The 25,830-nt window shown below is 33.2% G+C and overlaps 1 protein-coding gene and 1 pseudogene across 2 annotated transcripts in view; one reads left to right on the forward strand and one right to left on the reverse strand.

Moving 5' to 3' along the window:
• TXNL1 (thioredoxin like 1) overlaps positions 1 to 25,830 on the reverse strand; it is a 26,226-nt gene continuing 396 nt past the window's right edge. The window contains exons 2-9 of one of the 2 annotated variants that reach the window (XM_025048129.1): positions 22,631 to 22,764; positions 18,909 to 19,005; positions 16,967 to 17,140; positions 11,681 to 11,803; positions 9,987 to 10,056; positions 8,013 to 8,185; positions 6,140 to 6,244; positions 1 to 235 (exon numbers count right to left, since the gene is read on the reverse strand). In XM_025048129.1, coding sequence (XP_024903897.1) covers positions 206 to 235; positions 6,140 to 6,244; positions 8,013 to 8,185; positions 9,987 to 10,056; positions 11,681 to 11,803; positions 16,967 to 17,140; positions 18,909 to 19,005; positions 22,631 to 22,683 — 825 coding nt within the window. In that variant the 5' untranslated portion in view covers positions 22,684 to 22,764 and the 3' untranslated portion in view covers positions 1 to 205. The remainder of the gene's footprint in view (positions 236 to 6,139; positions 6,245 to 8,012; positions 8,186 to 9,986; positions 10,057 to 11,680; positions 11,804 to 16,966; positions 17,141 to 18,908; positions 19,006 to 22,630; positions 22,765 to 25,830) is intronic. The other variant, XM_006913695.3, reaches the window with a different exon arrangement.
• Positions 24,213 to 24,331, forward strand: LOC112481280 (annotated as a pseudogene).

Raw genomic sequence — 25,830 nt, forward strand, 5'->3', positions numbered from 1 at the left:
TTAAGCTTGGCAAAAGTAGTGACTTTTATTTACAATTGCATGTATCAAGATTACAATAGAAACACTAGTGATATCATCTGAACAAAAGCAATGATTTATTGGTAACGGCAATGAATGGAATATTGACAGTCTCTGGCGAGAATCAAGCAATTATCCAGGAGCTGTAGATCTGATTGCAATATGGTCTTCCAGTGTCTTTCGAACTTTAGTGGCTTTCTCCTTTTTTGCCAACTACCTAGAAAAACAAAAATAACTTTATATGTACATCTTATTAATTTAGAAATATATCAGTTATTTTCAAAATACTACTAATTGGCAATCATCTTTAAAACCTGGTGTTAACTTTTATCCCTGCATTTTTTTTTTGGCATGCAGTATATTTTCATTGTTGAATCAAACTGTGACTCTCTCCTTGAGCTTCAAGGAATTAAAAAGGACACACATGCAGGCTATTTTTGGTTTCCCACACTGTTTTAAGAAAAAGTTATGCAAATTTTCAAAACAAGGTTGATAATTTAGGGAAGTTAATAAAAAGCTGATGCTATATGAGTGACATGTATTTGGCATACTATTTTTTAGGCAATTAGAAATCAAATGTTGATCACAAATAATCTAGAATTAATACTATTTTTTAGGCAATTAGAAATCAAATGTTGATCACAAATAATGCTAAACTTATATCTTTATGTCCAAGATGAAAGGTTTCTAAACTTCTCTCTCAATATGTAGACATGCAATGAAAACAGATTAAAAATGACTAATTTTGTTGTTTTTTTTAAAAAATCCTGGTTGCTACAAATATACTACAAAAAATGTAAAAAAAAATTTTGTTTCTGTTAATGATTAAAAAATTCTCTATTACAGGATTTTTTAAATACCCTAGTTGCTGTAAATGTGGCAGCATAACAATGTAAAAAAATAAACTTGGTTTCTACCAAAAGTTCTAGAAAACAAATTCTCTGTAAGAAAGTTCAAAATTATGTTCTAATTGAATAATTTACTTCAAACCTAAAGTTTATCATTAAATAATGTATTCTCAAAGCAGAGATGCCTCTACAAAAATCTATGTGCAAGCTATTAAATATATATTTGTATACAAAAATATTGCTGTGTACATTTGTAAATGTAAATTTCATTATTTTAAACTGATTCTGTTCCAAATGGTAGAATGTGAATCAAGCAGAACTCATAAAGGTCTTCAGTACATTTCTGGTCTAAAATAAAACATAGCTGGGACAATGTCTTTCATAAGAGAAGATTATAAAAACTCTTCACACTGAATTCCCAATCACATGATGCCACAAGTGCTGTTTTCTCCACCTCCGGTAAAACCGCTTTTATTACTTTAAAAGAACTCTCTGATCTAAAGAATCACGTGTTAGACAGTCCAAAAAGCCAGAAAGATGCTGAACAGATAGTCTCAGAAAAGACTATGTGGATGAGAGTAAGAAATTTAGGTTTTAAGAACCAAGAGGAGCCTTCTTAAAAGTTGGAACTATGTGTATCACAAATGAATTTAAGCAGATAAACACTGAAAGCATTACTGATCATCGTATCACTTGGGAACAAGCAAAACACAGAGCTATTAGACTAAGCAAGAGAAAAACAATTGATATTAAAAACTAAAATTTTAGCAGATGTGATACAGTGGAAGACACAAATCTGCATACTGTTTCACAGGTTGATAGCTCTCAACTTGCCAATGTGTATTCTCTGTAAAAAAGAAGAAATTTAGCACTCCAATATGGATTTTCCACCCCAAACGTAAAGCTCTTTTATTCATTTTGAAGTCTTTATATTAATACCTCAGACAAACAAAAGTCTAGGTACATCAAAATTAGGTGTCAAAAATACTTATTCAGTAAAGAGTCCATTGATCTTCTATATTAATATTTTAAACCAGCTTAACATTCAGCCTTTAAGTCCTTCAACTGGATTATGCTTGCTTGGGGAGGCAGAGGACATACCCACAATTGATCAGCAACTACAACTTAATCAATATATTACACTAGTATTAGCATGAAAGAACTTGATGAAACTGTTCATATTTGATTTCCAAAATGACTCTATAGTTCCTGAAAAATAAAATTCAAACTTCGGATTGGATTAAAACATTATCCAAAAATTAATTAAACCATTTACAACAATGTAAATTTTATTGCAATATTATTTCTCAAAATGTAGTACAAAATTAAATATGAGACAGGAGAAAGTAAAAAATAAAGCTGAGGAGCAATACGGTATGGTAATGAAATTAAAGCACCTAGCTGCAAGCCCGAAACAAAAACCAAAACAAAATAAAAAGCCAGTGGAGAAACACAACTAGAATGATCTCAAGAAAGAGATGGTTGAGGAAACCTAGTAATAACAAGGCTGATCCGGATGACAGAAGCTGTAGAGATCTTGCACCAACAACGATGAGAACATGGGAAGGGTGAGAGAGCAGACAGGTGCGAGATGAGCAGAGAAGCAAGGAGGGGAGTAGAGTGAGATAAGGTCAATCTTTATATTACTTCATTTTAAAAAATCTTCTGGTTTTAGTTCATTTGAGTTGGATTAAAAAAGCTGAAAAATAAACAGACAGAAATGTTACAAAAATAGCTGATACGGTGAATGGCCAGTTTAGAAAAGTCTATTTTTATTACAGTGATAGAAAATCTGCTCTGCTTTTCTCATGCACCTCATTCCCTAATAAGCAGAAGCCCCTTCAATTATGCTCATTTTTATATACTTTATTTTATTACTTTTATATTAAAATAAAGCAATCCATGTAAAGAGCATATTTTAGTAAAGAAAACATCAACGTCCAATTAGGATGGCAAGCTTTCCATGCTGCAACACAAAGAATCCATTTAAAACAGGAAATACACTAAGTGTATTTTATAATATGTGCACAATGCCTATAAGAGCGAAAAACAGACAAGCAAAAGGTGTGTACTAGTCTATCAAATCTTAAAGGTATAACCTTATAAAGTTTTAACAGCATGCAAGGTGGTCTAAGATTTCTAGCCACATCCAAGATTCATTAGTGTTACCTTAGCTTCTGTCATCTCAGTGACATAAGAAGAAGGTTAATGACATTCTGAAAACTAAAATTATCTAGGAACAACAACTCTCACATCATAAAAATGTAAACTGAAAATGCTCAATAATTCTATTTTATCATTCATTAAACCATTTTATATAGCTCACTTTACAACACAAAGAGGTATCAAGACTCTTCCTCTGTGTTGATAAAATACATGCCGAATCTATTTTGAAATTTTAAATTCTAATTACTGTGTGTAATCCCTGAAAAATTCAAGCTGACTAAATAAAGAAAAAGAAGTGCCAGCCATACTTGACTTGTCCTACGTTTTCATGCCCAAGTTGCTATTTTCCATTCCACTTGGACTGCCCACTGCTGTATTTTCCTCTGTCCATTTCTACTCCTAAAGTTTAGTTCAAGGCCCTCTTCCTCCATAAAATATCCTCATTCTTTCCCAGTCATTGTTGGGAAGAAGTCAGTATCACTGGGCCGGAAAAGTATGACAACAGTCTGTGGAGGAAGACAGCCTTGAATTAAGCTTTAATTCTGATTAACTTCCCAAATGTTTGTGCATTAACCCTCAAGAACACAAACTTGCTCTAGATAGGGACTGTAGCTAGCACAGTACTACAGGGACAACGAACACCACACCACGTATCTGTTATTTCCCTCACTAGAAACCAAACTCATAATTTTAAAAAGGTGATTCTATAAAAGGACCAAATTGGCCAATTTCAGTTATACATAAACTAATTTTATTGCACTTTTTCTACACTGAGGTTCTTAATTTACAAAAATAATTGCAATTAGCTTACTTTTGAGGAATCGCCCTAAGGATAATAAATGACACAAACAGAACAAATCTCATTCAGAAATTATGAAAATAAAATGTAATATTGACATACAATAAGAAAACCATTTAACCCATGAAAACATATCAGAGAGCATAAGCAAGGGACAAAGAAGTCCAGAGCACTGTGAAGGGCGTCCACTACAGTATTAAACTATTCTCCCAGGGAACACGCTGGGGGTCCCTCACACCCTTTTAGGGAGTTTTCAAGCTCAAAACTATTTTCAAAATAATACTAAACTATTATTTGCCTTTTTAACTTTCATTGTCTCACAGTGTACAATGGAGTTTTTAAGAGGCTACACAACCTGCGATAGCAAAAAAATGACTGAATGCAGGAGATACGAAAACGAGAGGATTCTATTAAGCTAGACAGTAAAGAAATTTGTAAAGTATAAAGCAATACTCCTCTAAGTTGCTTTTGTTTTGGAAAATACATACATAATTTCAAAATATTATTTGTGTTAACGTATGAGTTTATTATTTCTAAATAAATATAGTTTTTAAATTTCTCAGTTGCAATTTTTGAAATAGTAACTATTAGGTAAGTATAGCTCATGGAAACAAAAGCTCTTTTTAGTCCTCAACAATATTTAATAGTGTAAAGTGATCCTGAAACCAAAAAGTTTGAGAACTATTGCTCTACAGTAATTTTACTAGGGTAAAAAAGCATTTAGTTAAATGGACACATATCCAAATCATAAAATAAAGACAAATACAAGCAAGAACAGTCTTAACACCTATGCTATCCTAAAGGCAGTCCAAAAAAGGTAGTTTGGTAGTAAAAAAAGAAAAGTAGTCTAGAAGAGGTGAGATTGGGGGTGTTAAAATTAAAGAGGTGAAGACAGATTCTTAGATGGACAATTATTAACTGAATGGCAGGCTGACAGGAAGACAGACAAGATCAAGTAGTGGTTAGAGAAAATGGAAATCAAATCCATAAGCTAAGGTGATAAGCAGGAAACTAGAGCTGAATTATTGGTATAAGAAAAACAGGACTTAAAGAGTAACGGATCTTATGAAAGTATTAAGCTAAAACGAACTATGCAAGGCACAGTTAAAGCTAAATCCAATGGCATGTAATCCAAACAGGCAAAGTAACAAAGCAGTCAGCCAAAATGTCTTTGTTGCTCACACATTTTCCCAGTACAGCATAATTTCATATCATAAAAATGCAGATATTTAATCTTTGCTTCTCCTAACCTGTCATTATACATATGTCAAACATTTAACATGACAGATCTAAGTACATGATTGTCATCCCTACAGTTCCCAAAAGTTAATTATATTGTGAGTCAGGAAAATGACAGTTGAAAAATGACCAGTTAAAATATCTGTCAAGGTTATCAATTTTGTAAAAAAATAACATAAGTTCATCCACTGTTATGCAATTTTATAAATTTTTCTGTAATTTAATTAAAATTAGATCTGTGGATGCCATCAAAAAGATAAGTTTCAAGATGTTCTACAGCTCCCATTCCCCAAACAGGGGTGTCAAACTGCTAAGCTGGGTGCCTCTTCCTCTCTATAATCATCTCAAGTTCCAGACTGCCTGCCAGAGGCAGACATCAGAAACATGGTGATGTCTCCTGTGCTGCAGCACATTTAATCTGTGTACGGCACCTGAGCTCTGTCCTGACGATAAAGCTCTTGGTGGCAATTCTATGATCTATGGTTGTATATTTTAAGAGTCACCATAAGAAACCATTCAATTAGAAGTAATTCCTATGAACGTACAAAATGTTCTCATTCCTAAAGATCCCAAGTACCTTAGAAATTCTTTGCAACCTCAAGATTATGTCAAAATATTTATAAATAAATATTTTATATATATATTTGCTGAAATGTGTTCTTTTAGCACATAGTTTGAAAGTTATCCTCTCAGTGTAAAATCATTTAAGTCATTTAAAATATTTTCATCAGAAACAATGAAAATCTAAATCTTAATATTGATAAAGTTCTTAAAAACTAATAATAATGATTTAACTTTCTGTTATTTTTCTCCTACTTTCTGAAACCAATCATTTTTACTCTCTTAACTGGATGCCATTCATTAAGACACTATATCAGTAGGATATATCAGTAGGACTTATTTTTATTAGAAATTTAAGTTGGGGATCTAAAAATATGATTAAAAGAACTTACTGTTCTTTCTAGTTTAACCTTATAAAAAAAACTCCATGACATATGACTTTGATTTTTAAGAAATTATTTCTTTAAAATTATATTACTTCCCCTAAAAATCATTTAAACAAACTTACTCGTTTGAAGTCATTCATATTTGTTGCCTGGACTGGAGTACCAATAAAAGTAAAATATGAAATTCTTGTTGTTTCTTCTTCACCTTGATTGGACTGAACAAATATCTACCAAAAAATAATAATTTTTATGGTAATGATAATAATACTTTTTTCATAAAAATGCTTTAAGTCTAATCGATTTCCTTAGATTACTAATAAAAATACCTTCTATGCATCGTAAGGATTAATTATATTATATTCAGACTAGTACTTCACGGGACTATTACCTCCACTGTTTGCCCTGCTATTCTCACTTCTCCAGGGATGTCATGGCAAGACACCCACATATACAAATGCCTGATGACTTAGTGTGATGGTGTGGAGGGGCCATAATTAAATTCTTTACACAGAACGATTAAAGAGTATGCAATTCATGATTCAATGGACTGCTGAAATTTTATAAAAATTACAGTGCTTCACTGAGGAAAATTTTTAGTTATATTCTTTCTGCTCGTCATTCATTCTATTTCCTAGACTACTAGAAAAAAAATAGTATTGGAAATCAGCTCCTAAAACCATACTATGCCCTGCATATTTTTTCAAACTCAGTTGACTGTTTATACTCTCTATTTAAGAACTCCCCTCAGCATGTTAGAGACAGAAGCTGTACTCTTAGATCCTTTTTCAGAATACTGGATTTTTTTTTAATTTGCTCCATATTTTAAACACAATACTCTAGATGCTATCTACTTAGGAACATTGCCTCTCTTGATTTGAGTAACACACTTCTTTCATTCTAAGATGGCATTCATCAGTCAGTTTTTGTTGTTTGTACAGGCAACCACAGATTCATCTCAAACTGAGCTGATCAATTAAAAACTCCAAGTCTCTAATTAGTGGACTATTAAACCAGTGCTCCACTTAGTTGTACTCTTCTTTTAATCTAAGCACAACAGTTTACATTTACTGCTTTTAAAATTCATATACTTACTTTGATTAGACTTTCTGATCAAAACTGTCATTTCAATTTCAATTTCATCACCAAAAAAGTGATACACGTGCTTTCTGTCTCTTAACCAAGATTCTGATTGAGACAGGACACAGTACATAAGACTTGAACCTATCACAAAATAACTACATTCATGATTTTTGATAATAGAGAAGATTATATCAGGATATCTGGATTGAAAGAGCTTTTCCAATAAACAAATTGCCTTTCTCCCATCACTAAATAAGGTGTTATTATGAACACACGCTATAGCATTCTTCTAATTTACAAAAACCAGACTCATTCCATTAAAATAAAAAATCACGTCAGTTTGGTATGACTTGTTCTCAGTGACTCTATGCTGGTTCTCACTTCTTCTTCCGGGTATTCTATTAGTCTGTTCTAACCCTCCCGTCCCCTCCTCCTCTGAAGGACGGGGCTGGGGGTGGAGAGCATGTGCTGGGTTGCAGTACCAAAATGCACAAAAGCAACTAATTAAGCAGCAGCTGATTTGTTTTTACTGAGACTGTGACCACTATATTATTAAAAACTATATTCTAGAAAAGTGCATTGAATTTTACAAATCTATCACTCATCACCGGGTATAAATAATAAAACTCAAATCAGTTTAAGTAAAAATGTTCTCAAATACACATTTCACAACAGCTGCCAAACATACATAAAATAAGTAAACTGAAAAAACCACAAATTTTTAAAAATCAACCATCCTTCCCCTTTAGGACATGTAGATAAATTAAAAAGATTTAATTAGATTGTTATACATTTTTACTCATTTCGAACCAAGTAAACAAATATCTACTTTAAAGGATCATTTAGAATCACTAAGGAGAGCATGAATTGTCACCCATAAACCCATTAAATATATGTTCATGAAATACTACTTACAGTTACACTGTTAACATTCTGAAACTTAACGTAACGAAGTGGGACAATACCATCCTCTTTAATATCATCCTCTGTCAGTTCCAGAGCCTGAGTTGGTTCACTTCTTTCTGCTTCTTCAAAATCCATAGATCGGGGTAGATTGATAAAAATTTTTACGTATTTAGGACCCTGACCTATAAAATGGCAGAATAAAATAAAATGCTGAAAACCAAGTATGTAATATTTTCTTCCCTTTATCATTACATCCACACTACACAAATAGGCACAAATACACACATATGCACATATCTACATGTATCTTCAGAAATTCTAAGAAAGTCTGAGTATTTTCATAGTTGTTCTCCCCATCCCCATGCCTTGCACCAAGGGCATTTACTGGTATATTCTTGGCCTGCTACCACTATTGACTAAGAATACTAGATTAAAACACATATATATATGTGCACGCGTACACATATACACACACACAAATCTTGCTCTCAGAACAGACATACTATGATAAATATGCTACTAGTGAGGAAGTATAGGGAAGGTAGCAATGGAGTCTGACAGTATATGCAGGTTAACAAGTTTCATAAAGAAATAAAATGAGTTGGGTCTTGCAATGCCAACAACTGGTACATTCTGTTATTTAAGAGGAAAGCATCATCAATAACACCATCTAGCCAAAAGGAAATTAATTATACAAATTGCCAAATTTCATCTTAGGAATTAAGATGTACTCAGTGCTAAGATGACATTTACAGAGTGTTTTAATCTCTTTAACTTCAGAGTACAATCTAAGACTTATGTTTTGTTGCTGATTAAAGAATCTAAAATATTCACATTGCTAAAATTGCTTAATTTCTACAGCATTCGCTTTTATAAATACTTGTATTTTCAGAACAGACTTTCATCAATGAAAATTCATTAATACCATTTTTAATTACCATTATATTATAGCTTACTGAAATGTGGACGATAGAATGCTAGCTAGGCTACTTTTGCTGTATTTTTTTTTTTTTTGTAAAGGTAACATTATCTTAATATTTTCCAAAATGTTAGTGGAACGAGAATGTAAGCATCTCATCTACAAGCATCCATGTATATATAGCCATATGAACTGTTACTTGCATTACTGTTTAATAATAATACATAATTTATATATTTGATCTGTATTATTTTTCTCTTAAGAGCTATGGACTAGGTTCTTTGTAACCTATTTTTAATGAACTAAAGCAATTTGAAATAAAAACTGATAGCAACCAGGGGAAAAAAACATGAAAATTTAGAATAAAAAATGAGAAGGGAATGCTATCTAATAAATAGGATGCTGGCTGTTTCTCTCAATTAATTAAAAAAGTCTAGTCCCTATTGCTCTCATTCCGTCTGCCTGCTTCCCCCACAAGCGGAGGAAGAAGAGAAGGGAGATGCACGATGGGTTGGCCGAGGGAGGGCTACAGCCCACCCCGAAACTCCAACTCTCAGCAACAAAACACCCTCAACAAAAACAGAAAAAAAAAGGTGGTAGTGCTGAATATGGAAAATTCTTTATATAATAAAAAGGAAAATACCAAGTCTGTACAATCATGTTTAAAGGATCATAATATGTATAAAAAACATAAAAACCATTATAGGGCACAAACGGGAAGATATAGAGCCTTAGTTTTATCATCTGTAATAGGAGTTTGAAATATGTATCTCCCAGTTTTGATCCTAAAAAATGGCTGCTTTGAATCTAGAGTTTTATAGTCATAGTTGGAAGAAAAGCTTCCGCCATTTTCAGATTAAGAGGGAACTTAAATTCTAAAATAAAAAACTAGAGATAAATCTCACATTATATGACCCATTCATGTCCTTGCTTTGTTCTAAAAACAATTTCGCTCTTTCCCAATACAAAGAATATTTTCTTCTATTTAATAAAAAGTTTTAGGTATGTGCTAACAGGTCTACAGAGCAGAAAGTTAGTTTGAAGAAAAACTGTCCATTACTCACCATTATCTGGTCCTTGAAATTTCATTGAATAAAGCTTAACGGGTTGATTGAATGCCACAGTAATTAGTAGCTGTGAAAAAAAATAATGGCTTCATATTAAAAGGGCTCTTGAACACCTTGAATACACAGAACAGTTAAAATTAATTGAAAGGCAGAAAAAATTTAATTAATCTAACAAAACCATTGTAATGTGTAAAATCAGTAAGTTGAAAGTGACTTGAGTAGACTAACATTTGATATATATAATCATCTAGTATTCATAAGGGAATGACAATAAATTTAATGGAATAAATTAACTAAAATTATGCATAAGAACCTAAGTTCTTGTGACCTATAAAGTGGCATGCAATTTGCTTTCCAAAAATTCAAACAAAATTCCCAAATTAAAATAAAATTTTAAAAATATATATTTTAGCATATAGGACAGTTTATTTGTCAAGTGTCTACCCATGTCACTTGATAATCTGGAGGCAATGCACAATGCCTTCAAATGGACTCTATTTGATCCAAAACCTTGAAGAGGATTCTTACAACTCTACAGTCACCTCCATATCTCCACATTTCAATTACTTTACTGAATTTGAAAGGCCACATAAGGAAACCAGGATACAAAACATTGTTGCAATGCCTATCTCTCAGAAACTGATTCATTCACTTAATCTTTCCAGCAGAAATTTTGCTTCTATCCTGGGAGCAAAATTCCCCCGGCAAGAGATTTCCAGGAAGCTGTAGCAGTCCTGCTGATATGCATCATCGAAATTATATTCAGAGCAACATTTACAAGAAACACAAAGTGAACAATACTCAAACCTATACAGTAAGGTACATCTGTTTGGAGCAAAGAAAAACGGGGTTTCAATTTCTGGTCTCATGATCATTGTGGTCTGTTTGCCTAAGGAAATACCTAGACTATTTCCTTTGGTTATATAAGTACTTTTTATACTTGGTCTGTAACAGTATATATAAGCATGACATATTTAGGGACCTGAATCACAGGTGAACCAGAGATGAGAGTGAAAAGCTAGAAACAGATCAAATAAGAATCTGACATCCTCTTTCTGAAGCCAGTGAGAATCGTTTAACTATTCTATGAAAGAAGCATGATCAGATTTATATTTCAGAAAAATAACTTTTGTGAACATGTAGAAGATAAACTAGAATGGGGACAAAGCAGAGTCAGTGGGATAGAAAGGAAATTAAGGAAAACAACAGTCAAGATGAAATAGGGCTTGATTGAGGCAGTACTACAATATTTACTCTGTGACAACAATGCGAGGGAGTGCAATACTAGTTTACATCTGGGAGTGAAGACTAGACACATGGGAGGCACTCATCTAATTAGTAGTCTCTATTTCTCAGGGACAAACTCATTTGGGTGGGTAAAATGTATGAAAGGCAGATCAAGAATGAACAAAAGGACTTAAGAGTGGAAAAGGTTCAGCTCAGTAGTGGGGCCACTCCAAGAGTTCTGTGATTCTCCCCAGTCCACCTGCAGGCCACACAGAACAGAGGAAAGGAGTGGGGTCAGTCTGCATGGTCAAAGGACAGGGGTCAAAGAAAATGAAAGTTACAAAATGGAAAAGAACTGGTCATCTGGGAAGGAGAGACATAAAACCATGAGATGGAAACATGATAAAGAAACAATAGCAGGTATAAATATTGATAATCTCTACAAGCCTTAAGCATTCAATTACCTGCTCATCACAATCAGATTCCAAGAAGGTCATGTCTTTTCGCAAACAGTTGTCAAATCCATGCTCATCACTTTCATTAAGACATTCACAGCCAGCTTTATTAATAAAAGGCATTAAATCCATCTGAAAAAAATAACATCAAGACTGTAAGCAAAGCATTTGGATTTGGTATAAAAATCTTAAATATGTGATTCTCTCTAGATTAAGCAATTTTAAAGAAAATGTCTATCTCTTTTAAAATAGCCACTAAAACTTTAATAATGATCCTTTCATGGGAATTTGTGACTGAGCTCTACCACTAATTATTAAAGCCAAATCTAGGCTTAGCCCACTTGAAAAGTACCAGAAAGCAAGTCTTTAATACTAAGATTATAAAATAGGGACTTATATATTTTTAATAATGGTATTTGACAGCACAAAACATGCAAACTAAAATTTCTGTAAGATCCAAAAGAAGTCTACCACCCTCTTCTAGTGGCCATGGACTCTTTAAACCTATGTCCATGAAGAACTTAAAGATGAACAGCAAATAAGAATTTAACATTTTACTATGGAAATTTCAAACATATATAGAATTCAGTGAACTCTATATACCCACCTCTCAGCTACAATATTCATCATTCATGGCTACCCTTGTTTCTTCTTTACACCTCAACCGGTTCCTAACCATTTCCTTGATTATTTTTGAGTAAATCTTAGACATTTGTTCATTTCATTCATAAACATTTCAGTGCATATTTTTAAGATAAAAATTCACTTTAAAAATCTTCATTATCAAAACTGAAACAAAATACTTCAATAACATCAAATATCAGTATTCAAATTTCCTCAATTATCTCATAAATGTCTTACAGTTAAAATTGTTAGAATAAGGATCCAAAAAAAGTACAAAGACTATATTTGGTTAATATGTCCCTTAAATCTCTTTTAATCTATAGTCACTTAGCCTACAGATTTCTTATATTCTGGATTTTGCTAACTACTTCTCTGTGGTATCCTTTAACGCCTTCCTGCGTATGTGTTGGCCAATAGTTCCATACTCCCAACTCCACGCCAAAGAGCTGTGGTGGCAGTGGCCGTCTGGTCTTGTTTCTGCTTTGGTGGGAATGCCTCTGGTGCTTCCCCATTAAGATTTCAATGAATGCTTTATAATAAATGGATATTAAATTATGTTAAATGTCTTTTCTGCATATTAGAAAATCATGATTTTTCTTGTCTGGATTCTTGGATTTTTGTTTACTAGTATATTTTTTAAGTGTTTACAGTAATATTCCTAGACATGGTCAGTAGCTTTCTTTTTGGGGCAAAATCTGTCATATTCTAGGATCAATGTCATACATACTTCAAAAAGGAAAGTAAAAGTTTTATCTCTTTTTCTATGGTCGTAAGTAGTTGCAGTAACACTAGGCTACCAGAACTTTAAGATCTGGTAGAATTCCCCTGTAAGGTCATCTTGGCCTTTATGAAAGAGCTCTTTTATGATTTTCTCTAATTCCTCTATGGTGATTGGTCTATTTAAGTGTTCTGCTTCTAGTAGAGTTGATTTAGATAAACGGCATTTTTCCAGAAAAGAATCCATTTCATCTACTAAAAACATGGACAATTTTTAAAGTTTGCCAAGTATTACAGATTATCAGTTCTGCATGTTCACCTTTCTATCATAAAAAGCATTATATATTTTATCTAGAAATACTAAAGCATGTATATGTACTTCTGAAAACTAAAGGAAACTCTTATATGTCAAACAATTATCAACACAGTAATAATCCATTAAATAGACTAATTATTCATGTAATAGCCTAAATGTTTTCGGAGCAAAAATGTTACTCTGTATTAATTAAATATTAAATATATTACTCAGGATAACATATTCGAAAATGGGGGGAGGGAAAAAAGGAGCACTATAGAGCAAAGTTGTACTGTTGGAGAATCATGCTGAATTTCACGAATGTTTATTTGCCTACAACGGGTAGTTTTGGCAAAATCTTTTAAATGCTTAAGTCTTTCATCCTACAGAGGTGTACCTTCAATACCGTATCTTGGATTAAGATCCCAAGCATAAAGATAACATTGTAGTCATACTTCTAATACCTTAATAATGAAAAAAAACTGAATAAGTGAATTATTTAAAATAGTTTTTAGATTTATTTATTGTGCATGGGGCAGACAAAACAAGTATCACATCCAAACAGCTACATTAAAGTGCTTCGTGTATCTGGAACAAATTGGTGTTATTTTGTAGATTTCACATATTCTCACAATATATAATGGGAAATAAATATCACTACCCATGTATGCAACAACTTGCCAATAACGAGGAAAAAATCATGAGAAAACAATCGGACAAATCCAGATTGTGGGAGCGTCTATAAGAAAGCCATTAGCCGCATGTGGCAATTTAAATTAATTAAAAGTAGATAAAATTTAAAATTGTTTGTCAGTTGCACTAGTTATATAACAAATGCCGAATGGCCACTTTGCCTAGTGGCTACTATATTAGGCTGGTGCTGGTTAAATCTTTCAAAAAAAGCAATCATGAAAGAAAAAAAAAAAAGGCAGAGAGAAGTTTCTAAACTAAAGAACGCTAAAAGAGAATTGACAACATAAATGCAATGCATTACTTGATTTGATCCTAGACGGGGTAAAAATTGCTCTCAAGTATACTTTGGAGATAATTAAGAAAATGTGAAAGCAGGCTGTACAGTGGAGATACTGTATGAATGTTAAATTCGTTAGGAGTGATAATGGTTATCATGTCTATGTAGGAGGATGTTCTGTCTTAGGAGCTACATGCTGAAATAATTAGAAATGAACCCTCATGATGTCTATAACTTACTTTTAAATACTTCTGCAAAAGTTACAAGTAGACAGGTATCAAGGTAGAGCAAAAAATAGCAAAATATTTACAACTGATGAACACAGGTGAAGAATGTATGTGTTTGTACTAGTGTTTGATTTTTTATAATGTTTTACCTTTTTTTTTTGTAAAGAGAAAAAAATCCAACACAAGACACATGGGAAGTTACAAAAATCTTTCATGTTTCAAGTTTTTGGTTAAAGAAGGATCTACTTACTACATCGGTTGGGGTCATTTAATGTCTGATTTGATTGTGATAATTGATGATAAATTTGTAGACAAAAACTCATAGTTCTGAGGTCAGAACACTAGAATATACTAACAAGCCTCAAGATTCAGAACAAACAGAAATTCAATTCCAGACTGCCTTGCATGTCAACTTCTGGAGAAGACCTGATTTAGATGGCATGAGGGGAGCTCTTTGAAGCTATACTATGTACTTTAGCTAATATGGGAGAAATTCCCCCAACTTCAATAAACATTTTCAAAAACTAAGTCATTATATGCAGAAAAATACTCTTACTTCTGAAAAAGGATCTATTATGATTCTTAATCTTTTGAGTATCGTACATACACCTTTTGCAACATCTCAAACCTCCCTAAAACAGATAAATGTATTTATCTTACTCTGGCTCCAGTAACATCAGGAGTTTCAAAGCAATAGCATATATAAAATCAATAACTGCATATAGCCTCTTGATATTAAAACACAATGACTGAAAACTGTTATTCCAAGAAATCCAAAATCTTATTTCAAAACTGTCAATATATTTTTGTAATGCTTATATTTAAATCTACTTAAGACACAGGTATTCATTCAGTGGCTCTTACTCCTATTAAGTTTCTATTTGTCTTGTGAGAGCAATAACATTTCCTGGGGACACAGTTTTAAATATTTGATGATCCTGTTAAGACCTAAATAGTTCAAAACTTTTAATTTCTTAACACTTGATGGAAAAAAATAAAAATGTTTTAATAGCTTTTCACATTGTATTTATAATATTCGCAATATTTTTTATTTCTTAAAACTTTATTTTTCCTGCTTATTTCCCAACCTGAGGCCAAAATATTGATGTGTAAAGAAGTATCCCTGTGGCTAAGCAGCAGGCCTGTCATGCGCATGAGATGTTTTCATGAAAACAACCTTAGTAATAAAGGGGGGAAAATACAAAGATGTGAACACAACACTTTACAAGCCAAATGATTTCCAACATTTTCTAAAAGGTGTCATAGGTCCTGACTTACACAACATGTTCATACTTTCTAACTAGATGTTTAATTTCAAATTATTATATAAGTTCTATTTAAAATAAATATTAACTGTACTTTCCTAACTAAAAATAATGCCAGGATATGTCAAAGACACTTTTTGAAGACACAAACCCTCCCACCCCCACACACAAAGAGACTCTCCCATATTACCTGACTATACATTCTCCTTACTCAGCATGAACTTAAGAGACTTATGGAAAGGACTTGTAGCCTCATGACCAAGATCCATTGTAATGTATTTGATATACATGCTTTCATATATTAACTTTAATTTTAATTTTTTTAATCATTTTTCAATTTGCCAATACAAAAACTTTATAACAATCAAAATTAAGACGTATCTATTTTGTTATGCAGGATTTACCAATTTGCATAAACAAATCAGCTACCATGAAATGCTACTTCTGAATTTTTTTTTTCCCAAATAACTCTCAAATATAAAACTACTGCATTATAACTATTCCTATTAGTTTTAAAAAACTTTTAAGTTCTTAAGTCTTACGTTATTATTTAGAATAACTTACTCTTAAAACTCAAGAAAACACATCCAACACTGAAGTTACTTTTAGTTCTAACAGAATAACTAGCACATTTCTTTACTTTTAGGGGCAACAATATATTTTAAAAAGTCTTAAAATGGCTATTAAAGTAGTTCAGAAAGCAGATTTTTAAGAAAGCAACAAAAAATATTAGCAGGAGAAATTCAGGAAAATAGTTTAGGATAGGGGTTTAAGGTTATAATACACACACACACACACACACACACACGAGTCAACCAGTGAATTTACTTTTAAAGTCATTTGAAAGTACTCTGAACTAGTAAAAGATAAAACATGTTGGGGGGCTTGTAGAATGGGGTGAAGGATTAAAGAAGTATAAATTAGTAGTTGATAGTTGGGCACGGGGAGCACGGCACAGGGAATGCAGTTAGCATTAATATGATGGCTAAGTGGAGGGGTAGGGGAGGGAGGGAGCAACTAGGGGAATCGTTTTATGAGCAATCTAGATGTCTAAACAATAATGTACTGTATACTTGAAACTAATTTAAATAAATTTATTTTAAAAAAAGATAAAACATAAAAACACAGTTAATTTCACTTTAACCAAATAATGGCAAATGCAAGATATATCATGATTTCACTTTTAAGTCTACATACATAGCCTTTTGGAATATCTGTGTCCTCATTGCTTCCAGGGTCATTCTCTAAGTGCTGCTTGATTTTTTCTTCTAATCCCACAGCATCTGCTCCTTGATATTGATCAATTCTCACTTTGTTTCGAAAAAACAAAAATGTAGGTGTTGCTGATATATTGTTGGTGGCAGCTGTTCCCTAGAATTGGCAAGTTAGACAGCATTATGAATTAAAACTAATCTTAAACCACTCTGAATATTCATTCTACATCTCAATGTAAGTTAAATATCACAAGTATGGACTAAAACATATAATTTATTCCTAATTATCATTTAAGAAAAAGCAGGCCTATTCCCTAAACTACATTACCCACTGGTGCATAACCATATTATATGAGCTTTACATACACAATGAAGAATAGCCCTGTATTTTTATGTTTTAGTGTTAAGTACTTCATCCAGTAGAACAATTAGCCTCCAATACAGAAACTGCTCTCCAACACAGCTCTCTCAAAAGTACATTCTGTTTCCTAAATGGGTACTAAAATGTGAACACAACCCAGTGGTACTGGGAAAAAGTGCACATCTGAAAAACAGCTACCCATGTGTCCATGAAAAGGAAGTACTGTCCTTTAAATTGCAATCTTCACCCAATTCAGCTCTTACAGAAATGACTTCTGATCTCCCCTCAAACACACTGCAACAGCTATCTTTTTAAATTCTGTTCCAACTCCACAATATTATAAGACTAACCACTGAATGAAAAATTAGATAATAACCACTGATTCGTGGTTTAAACTTTTCATGAGAAATATAAAGGAAATAGTAAAATAAACGTGTCACCTTACATATTCAAATACTATGAAGAGGTACGAGGATACTGTTTAAAGGAAAAAAAGCATATTTACATAAAGATGTCTTTTCTAAGTCTCATATAAAAAAAAAAAGATAGAACTTTTAGAATAGTGCTCTACCAAAGAAATTTGTGTGCAAGACACAAATGTGAGCTATCTATGTAATTTTAAATTTTCTAGTATCCACGATAAAAAAGTAAAAAGAAACAAGTGAAATACATAGCTATAGCTACCATATAGGACTGAACGGTCCAGAAGATAGCACTTCCACATCAGAGATAGTGAATACTTAAAATAAAGGCCAGCATTGCAATCCAGTAGCATGTGGCATAAATACTGAACAATAAACATATAACGTAGGGTTTATACTATACAAATCCCCGAATTACTAACTACAAACTATACAACATTTTAAATTTTTTGCACACTCAGAAATGTAACAAAGACAAAGTTCTTACCAAAAAAAAAAAAGTAGCTACAGCATTGTTTTTCAGTGTGAGCTAAAGACTATATTTTTCATGTTGGAAGGAGCCTTCCAAAACCTTTTTTCCAACAAAACTCTCCCAAGGTTCTACATATGAAAATGCAGAACTGTCACATAGCCATTCCAACTAAGTATCAGGGCAATCTACCTACAGAATTATGGCTCAATCAAAAGTAATCAACATTTTAAAGTTTCTGCTGAGAATGCAGCTTTGGAGATAAGATTACAAAACAATCAATTAAAATCAAACTATAACCAAGAATTCTCTCCCATGGCTTTCTATTAGCCAATGTCTCTGTAGAAGAAGATATAATTCTAGATTTGCAAGGAAAAAATAAACAAAGAAATGTAAAACACAGAACAGCCAGGTGACCTATTTGTTTCACAACATATTAGTTTTATTCAGAAGGCTATTAATATAAACAAACCCAAAAGCAATTAATAATTGGGCTACCTTTCTTAACTAATGTAGCTGTAATGGCATTTGTAATAATCATATCTACATAACATTTTTCTATCTCCAAAGGAATAAGTACTATGCACATAAAGAGATAAATGAAGAATAATATTAATGTCGAAATTCAAACTGATTTGTAAATTTCTTTTAAGAAAGGACTTCATTCCCTTACCTGACACTGATGTACATCTACTTCCAAGAAAACTGCCTGTGGATACTTATTACTCATAGTACTGAATGCTGGGGCAATCCTTAAACATGGTCCGCACCTGTGAGAGAGGTAAAAGATACTTAACAAAATGACACTAAAGATTGTACTAATTTACACTCTAAAGAACTTGTCTATTAAAACATAAAATAAAATTAAGCAAACTCTGATCATCCTGCCTTTATACTTTCTAGTCTTCTCGCCTGGACTATTTAGATATACTTACATCAATACCACATTGTCTTAATGACTATAGATTTGTGTGAGATAAAATCTTGAAGTCTAATAGTGTTAAGCCTTTCAGCTTTGTTCAGTGAGAGAAATTAAAGATCTAAAAAAATGGAGGAATATACTATGCTTATGAATTGGAAAACTCAATATTGTCAAGATGTCAATTCTCAATTTGGCCTTCAGAGTCAATGTAAAATCCCAGCAGATTTTCTTAGTGAAATGAACAAATATAAATTCTAAAGTTTAGAGGGAAACACCAAGGATAACTCCAGCCATTTTGAGGTTCAAAACTGAGAAAATTACATGATCAGATATTAAGAACTATCATAAAGCTTTATAAATTAAGAGTGTACAGTACTGCTATGAAGATAAACAAACTGGCCAATGTGAAAAAAATAAGAGTACAGAAACTGACCCATCCCATACACAGCAAGTAAAGTGATTTATGAAAAAGCTGACACAGCAGTGCAGGAGGGAAAGGATGGTTTTTTCGATAAACAGCACTAAGTCAATGAGATAGCCACATGGGAAAAAAATTTTCATCTTGACCCCTACCTCACACCATACGCAAAAACCAATTCAGATGGATTATAGATCTAAATGTGAAAAGTAAAACATTAAAGGTTTTAGGAAAAAAGAGTATACTTTCAAAACCTTGGAGTTAAGCAAAGATTTCTTAAAACACAAAAAACAATGAAAAAAAGGAAAAGAAATTACATATTGGAACATACTTGATAAACTAGAAAATATTACCATTAAGACCTTTGTTTGTCACAATATATATATCACTTTGAGGGTGAAAAGATAATTTAGAGACTGGCAAAAAAAATCTGTAAAACATATCAAACAAGGAACTTCACCTCTACTACGTAAAGAACTCCAACAAATCAATAAAAACAAGACTGACACACAAAAGAAAAATGGATAAACTCTTGAACTAGTAGTTGACAAATGAGGTTATCCAAACAGTCAATAAATATGAAAAGATGTCCTTCTTCATTAGTCATTAGAGAAACCAGAAAAATGCAAATTAAAACCATACTCACCAAAAAAGCTAAAACAAAAAAGAATGAAGTATGGTCAAGAATGTGTAGCAACTGAACTGTCAGTGACAGTGCAAACGAGTATAACCACTTTAGGGGAGAAGAAAAACTGGCAGTCTCTGCTAAAGCAAAATTTATTCCTACCTAAGATCACTTCTAGGGTATAAAAACAATAGAAATGTCTATATACGTTTGCGTTAGGACATGTGAAAAAATATTGATAGCAGCAATATTTCTAATAGCCCCAAACTGAGAACTACTCAAATTTCTATCAACAACAGAATGAGTAAATTAATTGTAGTTATTCATACGGTGGAATACTACACGACAATAAAAATAATTGATGTAAAATCTCATGCAAAAACATGGATGAACCTTACAAATAATACTAAGGAAAAAAGTACACTATGTGATTCCATTTATGTGCAGTTCAAATACAAGCAAAATGAATCAATGGTATAATAAATCAGGACAATAGTTCCCTTTGTGAGAGTTAGTGACAAGATGAGGTCATGAGAGAGAAGGCTTTCAAAAGGCTAGAGATTTCTATTTGTCTGGAAGCTAAATACATGGGTATGTGTTCAGTTTCTGAAAATTCACTAAGCTATATATTTGTAATTGTGTACTATGTATATCTAAATAAAAAGTCAAAAACTAAGACAAATCTTGGATCTGACAGACAGACATATAAGGAAAACTCTAAAGCACAAAATGTTCAAACTCACAAATGTTCAAACTCAAGGTGTGACTGTCTCTCCATTCTTAATATTTTAATAAGCGTTTTCATCCTGTGCCATCCGTAAGCCTTACTCACAACAAAAAGCTAAAAAAATAACTATTAAGTTTTTTAAATGTTAAACTTGGTACTTCTGAAAATAAATTTTTAGATCTAACAATCCTCAAATAGGCCCTGTGACTATAAAGAAACAAGCATTTACAGTTAACTAAACCTGTGTTTAGTTCAGCAAAATACTTCTAGCTATTAATATCTTAAACATTATGGATGAGAGTACAAATTAGTAAATCCTTTCTGAAGGGCCATTTAGTCCTTATTCATCAATTTTAAATGAATATAACCCAAGATTCAACAATCTCACTTCTAAATATCAACCCTATCTTAACACTCAATTTCACAATAATATGAATAGGGAAGTTCAATGCAATGTTTGTAATAGTAAAAAGTTTAGAAACAATCTAAATGGCAATTAACAGAAAAGTAATTTAAAAGGTTATAACACGTCTACACTAGGGGATAAGAATAACTCGTACTGTTTAAAGAACACTAAGTCTCATGATAAAACATTCTCTATGATCATAAAAGATACAAACGCACATTAAAAAGTTAGGTGGGTCACACAATAAACAGTTCATTACTTCTATAAAGTGGGATTAGAAAAGGAAGATAGAAAGATTAGGGGAGACTTTTAAATATACATACTCCTGTATCCTTTGCTTTTTACTGATGAACAGGTATTTTTATTTTAAAATATTAAATAAGTTGTCAAATGAAGCGACAGATATTTCAGCTACACAACAATATATTAATTCCTGAAAAATCTCTCTTCTGCAAAAACATGCACTCAAAATAGAGTTTATGGGGAAAAATAAGATTGAAGCAAACCATTTAAACCCATGCAATTTCGTAAAAATATCCCTAAGAAAAACAGTAACTTGTACTGAGGAAAGACTTGGGCAGCCAGTCATGTGGCTCAGACCTAGAGGCTACCTCAGGGGTTATTTAAAATCAACAAAACAGCCAAGTAGAAGTGCCCACTTATTGGTGCTGTGACAATCCAGATGTAGTGGAGTTTTAAGAAAATGGGGCGGCCATTAAGGTAGAGACAGGAGGAAGAGTAACACTGAGAATGAAGCCCCGTGTGGAATAAGAGCTAGGTGTTCATGTTTAACTTTCTTAAAATAAACCCGAAGGGAGCCTGCCTGTGTGGCCAAGGGCTTTACATCTCCCTGCTAAAGGTTCTATTTCCACTCCTGCTCTTCACTACCCAGGAGAAATATGAACAAACCTATGAACCAACACATCGTCCACATTATACTGACATCATTGCTCTATTTACCAATCATGTATGAGCTATAACTGGTGTTAAACAGTTCTTGTAGCTAAACAGACTGTATAAAATAATGGCTATCTTGCATATAACTGTTTCTTTTCAAAATTTAACCTTACCCAGATGCTTTAACTTTAGTTAGCCATCACAGTTTGGAACTTTAGTTTAAAGTCAAAATAAGTCATAGAACCCAGAAGCACAAATATATATAGCAGTATACTTTCATGTTACAATAATTCAAATGAATTGATTAGGTATTTTAAGTAAAATGTTTTACCTTGCTTATCATAAGCATTTAAGGGTAAACTTAAACTTCCATTATTGGCTGAGCTAATAAACATGTTACCTGATTGCTCTGTATAATATAAGAAGGGATGATTCTTCAAGGACCTTTCCCATCTCTAAAAATATTATGCCCCAAGTATGCCTGAATTTCAGAATTGTACTTTTTTCTCTTGCAAAGACCTTGATTCTCAGCGCCTACAGAATACAAAATCATAAGACCTTTGAATATGCTATAAAAGAGATCACAGCCCATCTAGTTCAGACGTTTAATAAAGAATTCTATTTCTACCTCCTGAACCTCTTTTTGACAGAAAGCTTATTTAAGTCCAATGTGTAAAATGAATGTATAGGATTGAGTTATGCTTTTTTGAGTGAAAAAAATACAACAGATTATCCTCTAGCTGTCTGCAATAAAAAACCAAACTCGCAGAACTAAAACTTTAAAATTGACCTAACCTAACACAATTATTTAATAAGTGAGAACTAAAGATCAGAAAAGTTAAATGACTTTCCAAGATCAGACGTTCTAGTTAATGGCAGGCCCACAACCACAACAGTTAATTCCTAAATCCAATCCAAGATCAGCTTTCTCTGAAAGCACCACTTTAAGTTCTTCTTAACAAGTAAGATTTTTGTTTACAATCATAAATAAATTCTATTTCATGAACTTGCTGTACTTCCCTATTTGCTATAGTAGTCAGTGCTCTCTAAACCTTGAGCAGTTAACAGGTATAAACACATTCAGCTAATAAATAAGAAAAATAAATGTGCTTTCCAAAGACATGTTTTAGAAGTTTACCTTATCTGCAGGGCATAACTTTAAAATAGATCATTTCTAGATGTGTTATACTACTAATGGTATAATTATAATTGGTCTTATTAATAACAAAAGGTAGCATTCATTGAGAATTTGCGGTGTTATGCAACTTAAAAAACCCAACTCTTACTGCTATTCCCCAAACCCCTAAACAGTGGCCTACACAGTGCTTTTTTCTGTTATTTCTAAATTAACTGCCCAAATTAAAACTATTTATATGCTCTTGAGAGAAATCCAGTCAGATTACATACTGTATGACACCATTTTTATAAAGTTCAAATCCAAGTGGAACTAATCTGTACTGTTAGGTTTCGAGAGTGAAGAGGAGCCTGCAGAAGGTTGGGGGTGGGGAGATGATTCTGGAGTGCTGGTGTTGGTTAAACAGGTGTAACCACTTTGATAATTTATCAAACCGCACGGTTAAATATTTCTGCACATTTCTGTATGCATGCCACACTTCAATAAAAATGTTTAGTTAAAAAATTCTCCGTATGATCTCTAAGACCTCATGATGCCCCTAGTGGTTGTACAGCTATCCACCTCACTCACTAATATTATCTGCCAGTCCTCATGGACTGCTGGGCCAGCTAATTCTGTAATATACTAAGCTATTTTTGGTCCACAGCAATTTTGCAATATATAATGCAATATACATATAGTCCATTATTTTGACAACCTACTATTACTACTAGAACTCAACATACTAATACACACCTGACATTCCCTTTGGACGGTAATATACAACACCTAACCAACTACAAAGTAAGACCTGCTTTAAGGGAAAAAAAAAAGTGTTATCACTGAGGGACAAAAGTATAGATGCGCCGTTTACGGCCATACCACCATGAACAAGCCCAAATCTATCTGATCTTGGAAGCTAAGTAGTGTTGGGCCTGGTTAGTACTTGGATGGGAGACCACCTAGGAAGACCAGGTGCTGTAGGTGTAAAAAATTAAAAAAATAAGGGATTGTAAGCTGACAAGGTCCTTGCAATCTGTGAGGTCAACCAAGGGTTGCCTCGCCTAAAAAAAAAATTACACACACACACACACACACACATATATGCTCAGACTAGAATTAGAAGTTAACTGAAAATGAAATTCATTGTTAAAATCATCTCTTCCATTTTCCAATTTTGACCTAGGTACTTAACAAATGTTACAAGTATTCCCTATCTTAAGAAAATAGACATTACAAAAGTGCTAAATCTGGGAATTTTGATATGTCCCTATATACGAAATATTTTTAATTTAGTAAATGTCAAAATCTGTATATCAAATGGATATCCTATTCCACCATACAAAATTCAATGTACTACCCATTTTCAATTCTGTGTAAGAGACTGGTTCAAACTAAATCCTAACTTGTTTTCACCTCTACCTGCATCCTCCCATTCCTTAAACCTATCTAATTCTAATGCCACCACTTATGTACTAAACATTTATTTAATCATGTTCAATAGATATGAATCACTTTTGCTCTGAGATCTAAAATACTGCCTTATATTTATACAGTTAGTTGGACAAACGGTGTTACAGAAACAATGATACCTGCAGTATATTTTTCCAAGTTACTATAAACGTGAATAATGCCAGGACGTCAAGGTAAATCAGGTGGAGATACCCAATCTAACTAGGCATTGACATGCACAAAGGGAGGTCAGTATACATGCTGGCTGAAACCTTGCTTCTGAATGCCTAGTCCTAACATGTCACTCACACAGGTACACTGCATACTCACCAACCCTGCAACCGATAAATCACATTGAGATTTACCAAAGCCAGTTAACAACTTTTCGAGATACTCTTAAATCATCAGGTAAAAAATGGAGTCTATTTGGTCAAACCCAGACATCTGGATATCTGTCTACCAGTACTATATACACCTACTATAATTTTTGTGATCACACGAAATCGCCTGTTACAAAGTTACTAACCAAACGAATAACAAAAACGTTGAGAGTTAAAAAGTATCCTGACCCAATATTAACATAATTTAAAATGCATTAACTGCGCTTTAGGATTAAGCATAGATTAGTTGGATAGCCTATTCTGAATCGTCCAAAGGATTTACAGAACTGCAGGTAAAGAGTAACAATGTTAAGTAAATTAAGACTTCAGGGTTTCTAAAATGCAAGTGACAGCTGGCTCCCCGGAAAGAAGGGGACTGACGCAAGCAGGTGCAGCTGTGGGAGACTCCCACAGACCAGAAAGAATAGAGGCAGGCCGCCCCCAAGAGCAGGGCTCGTCTAAGGATTCAAAACGGGCGGGCGGGTATATCTTGGGCAGGAGAACGCAGCCGTTCAGGGCTCCGTGCCCGCCAGAGACTCCCCTGTGCACAAATGGAGGCTTAGACCCAAGAGCTGAGGCCTAACTGGGCAGCGGCCTGCGGTGCGGCCAGCGCCGGACATTCCGGAGCCGGAGGAGACCACGAGGGAGTCGGGA

The sequence above is a fragment of the Pteropus alecto genome, unplaced genomic scaffold (assembly GCF_000325575.1).
Source record: "Pteropus alecto unplaced genomic scaffold, ASM32557v1 scaffold14, whole genome shotgun sequence".
Lineage (NCBI taxonomy): Eukaryota > Metazoa > Chordata > Mammalia > Chiroptera > Pteropodidae > Pteropus > Pteropus alecto.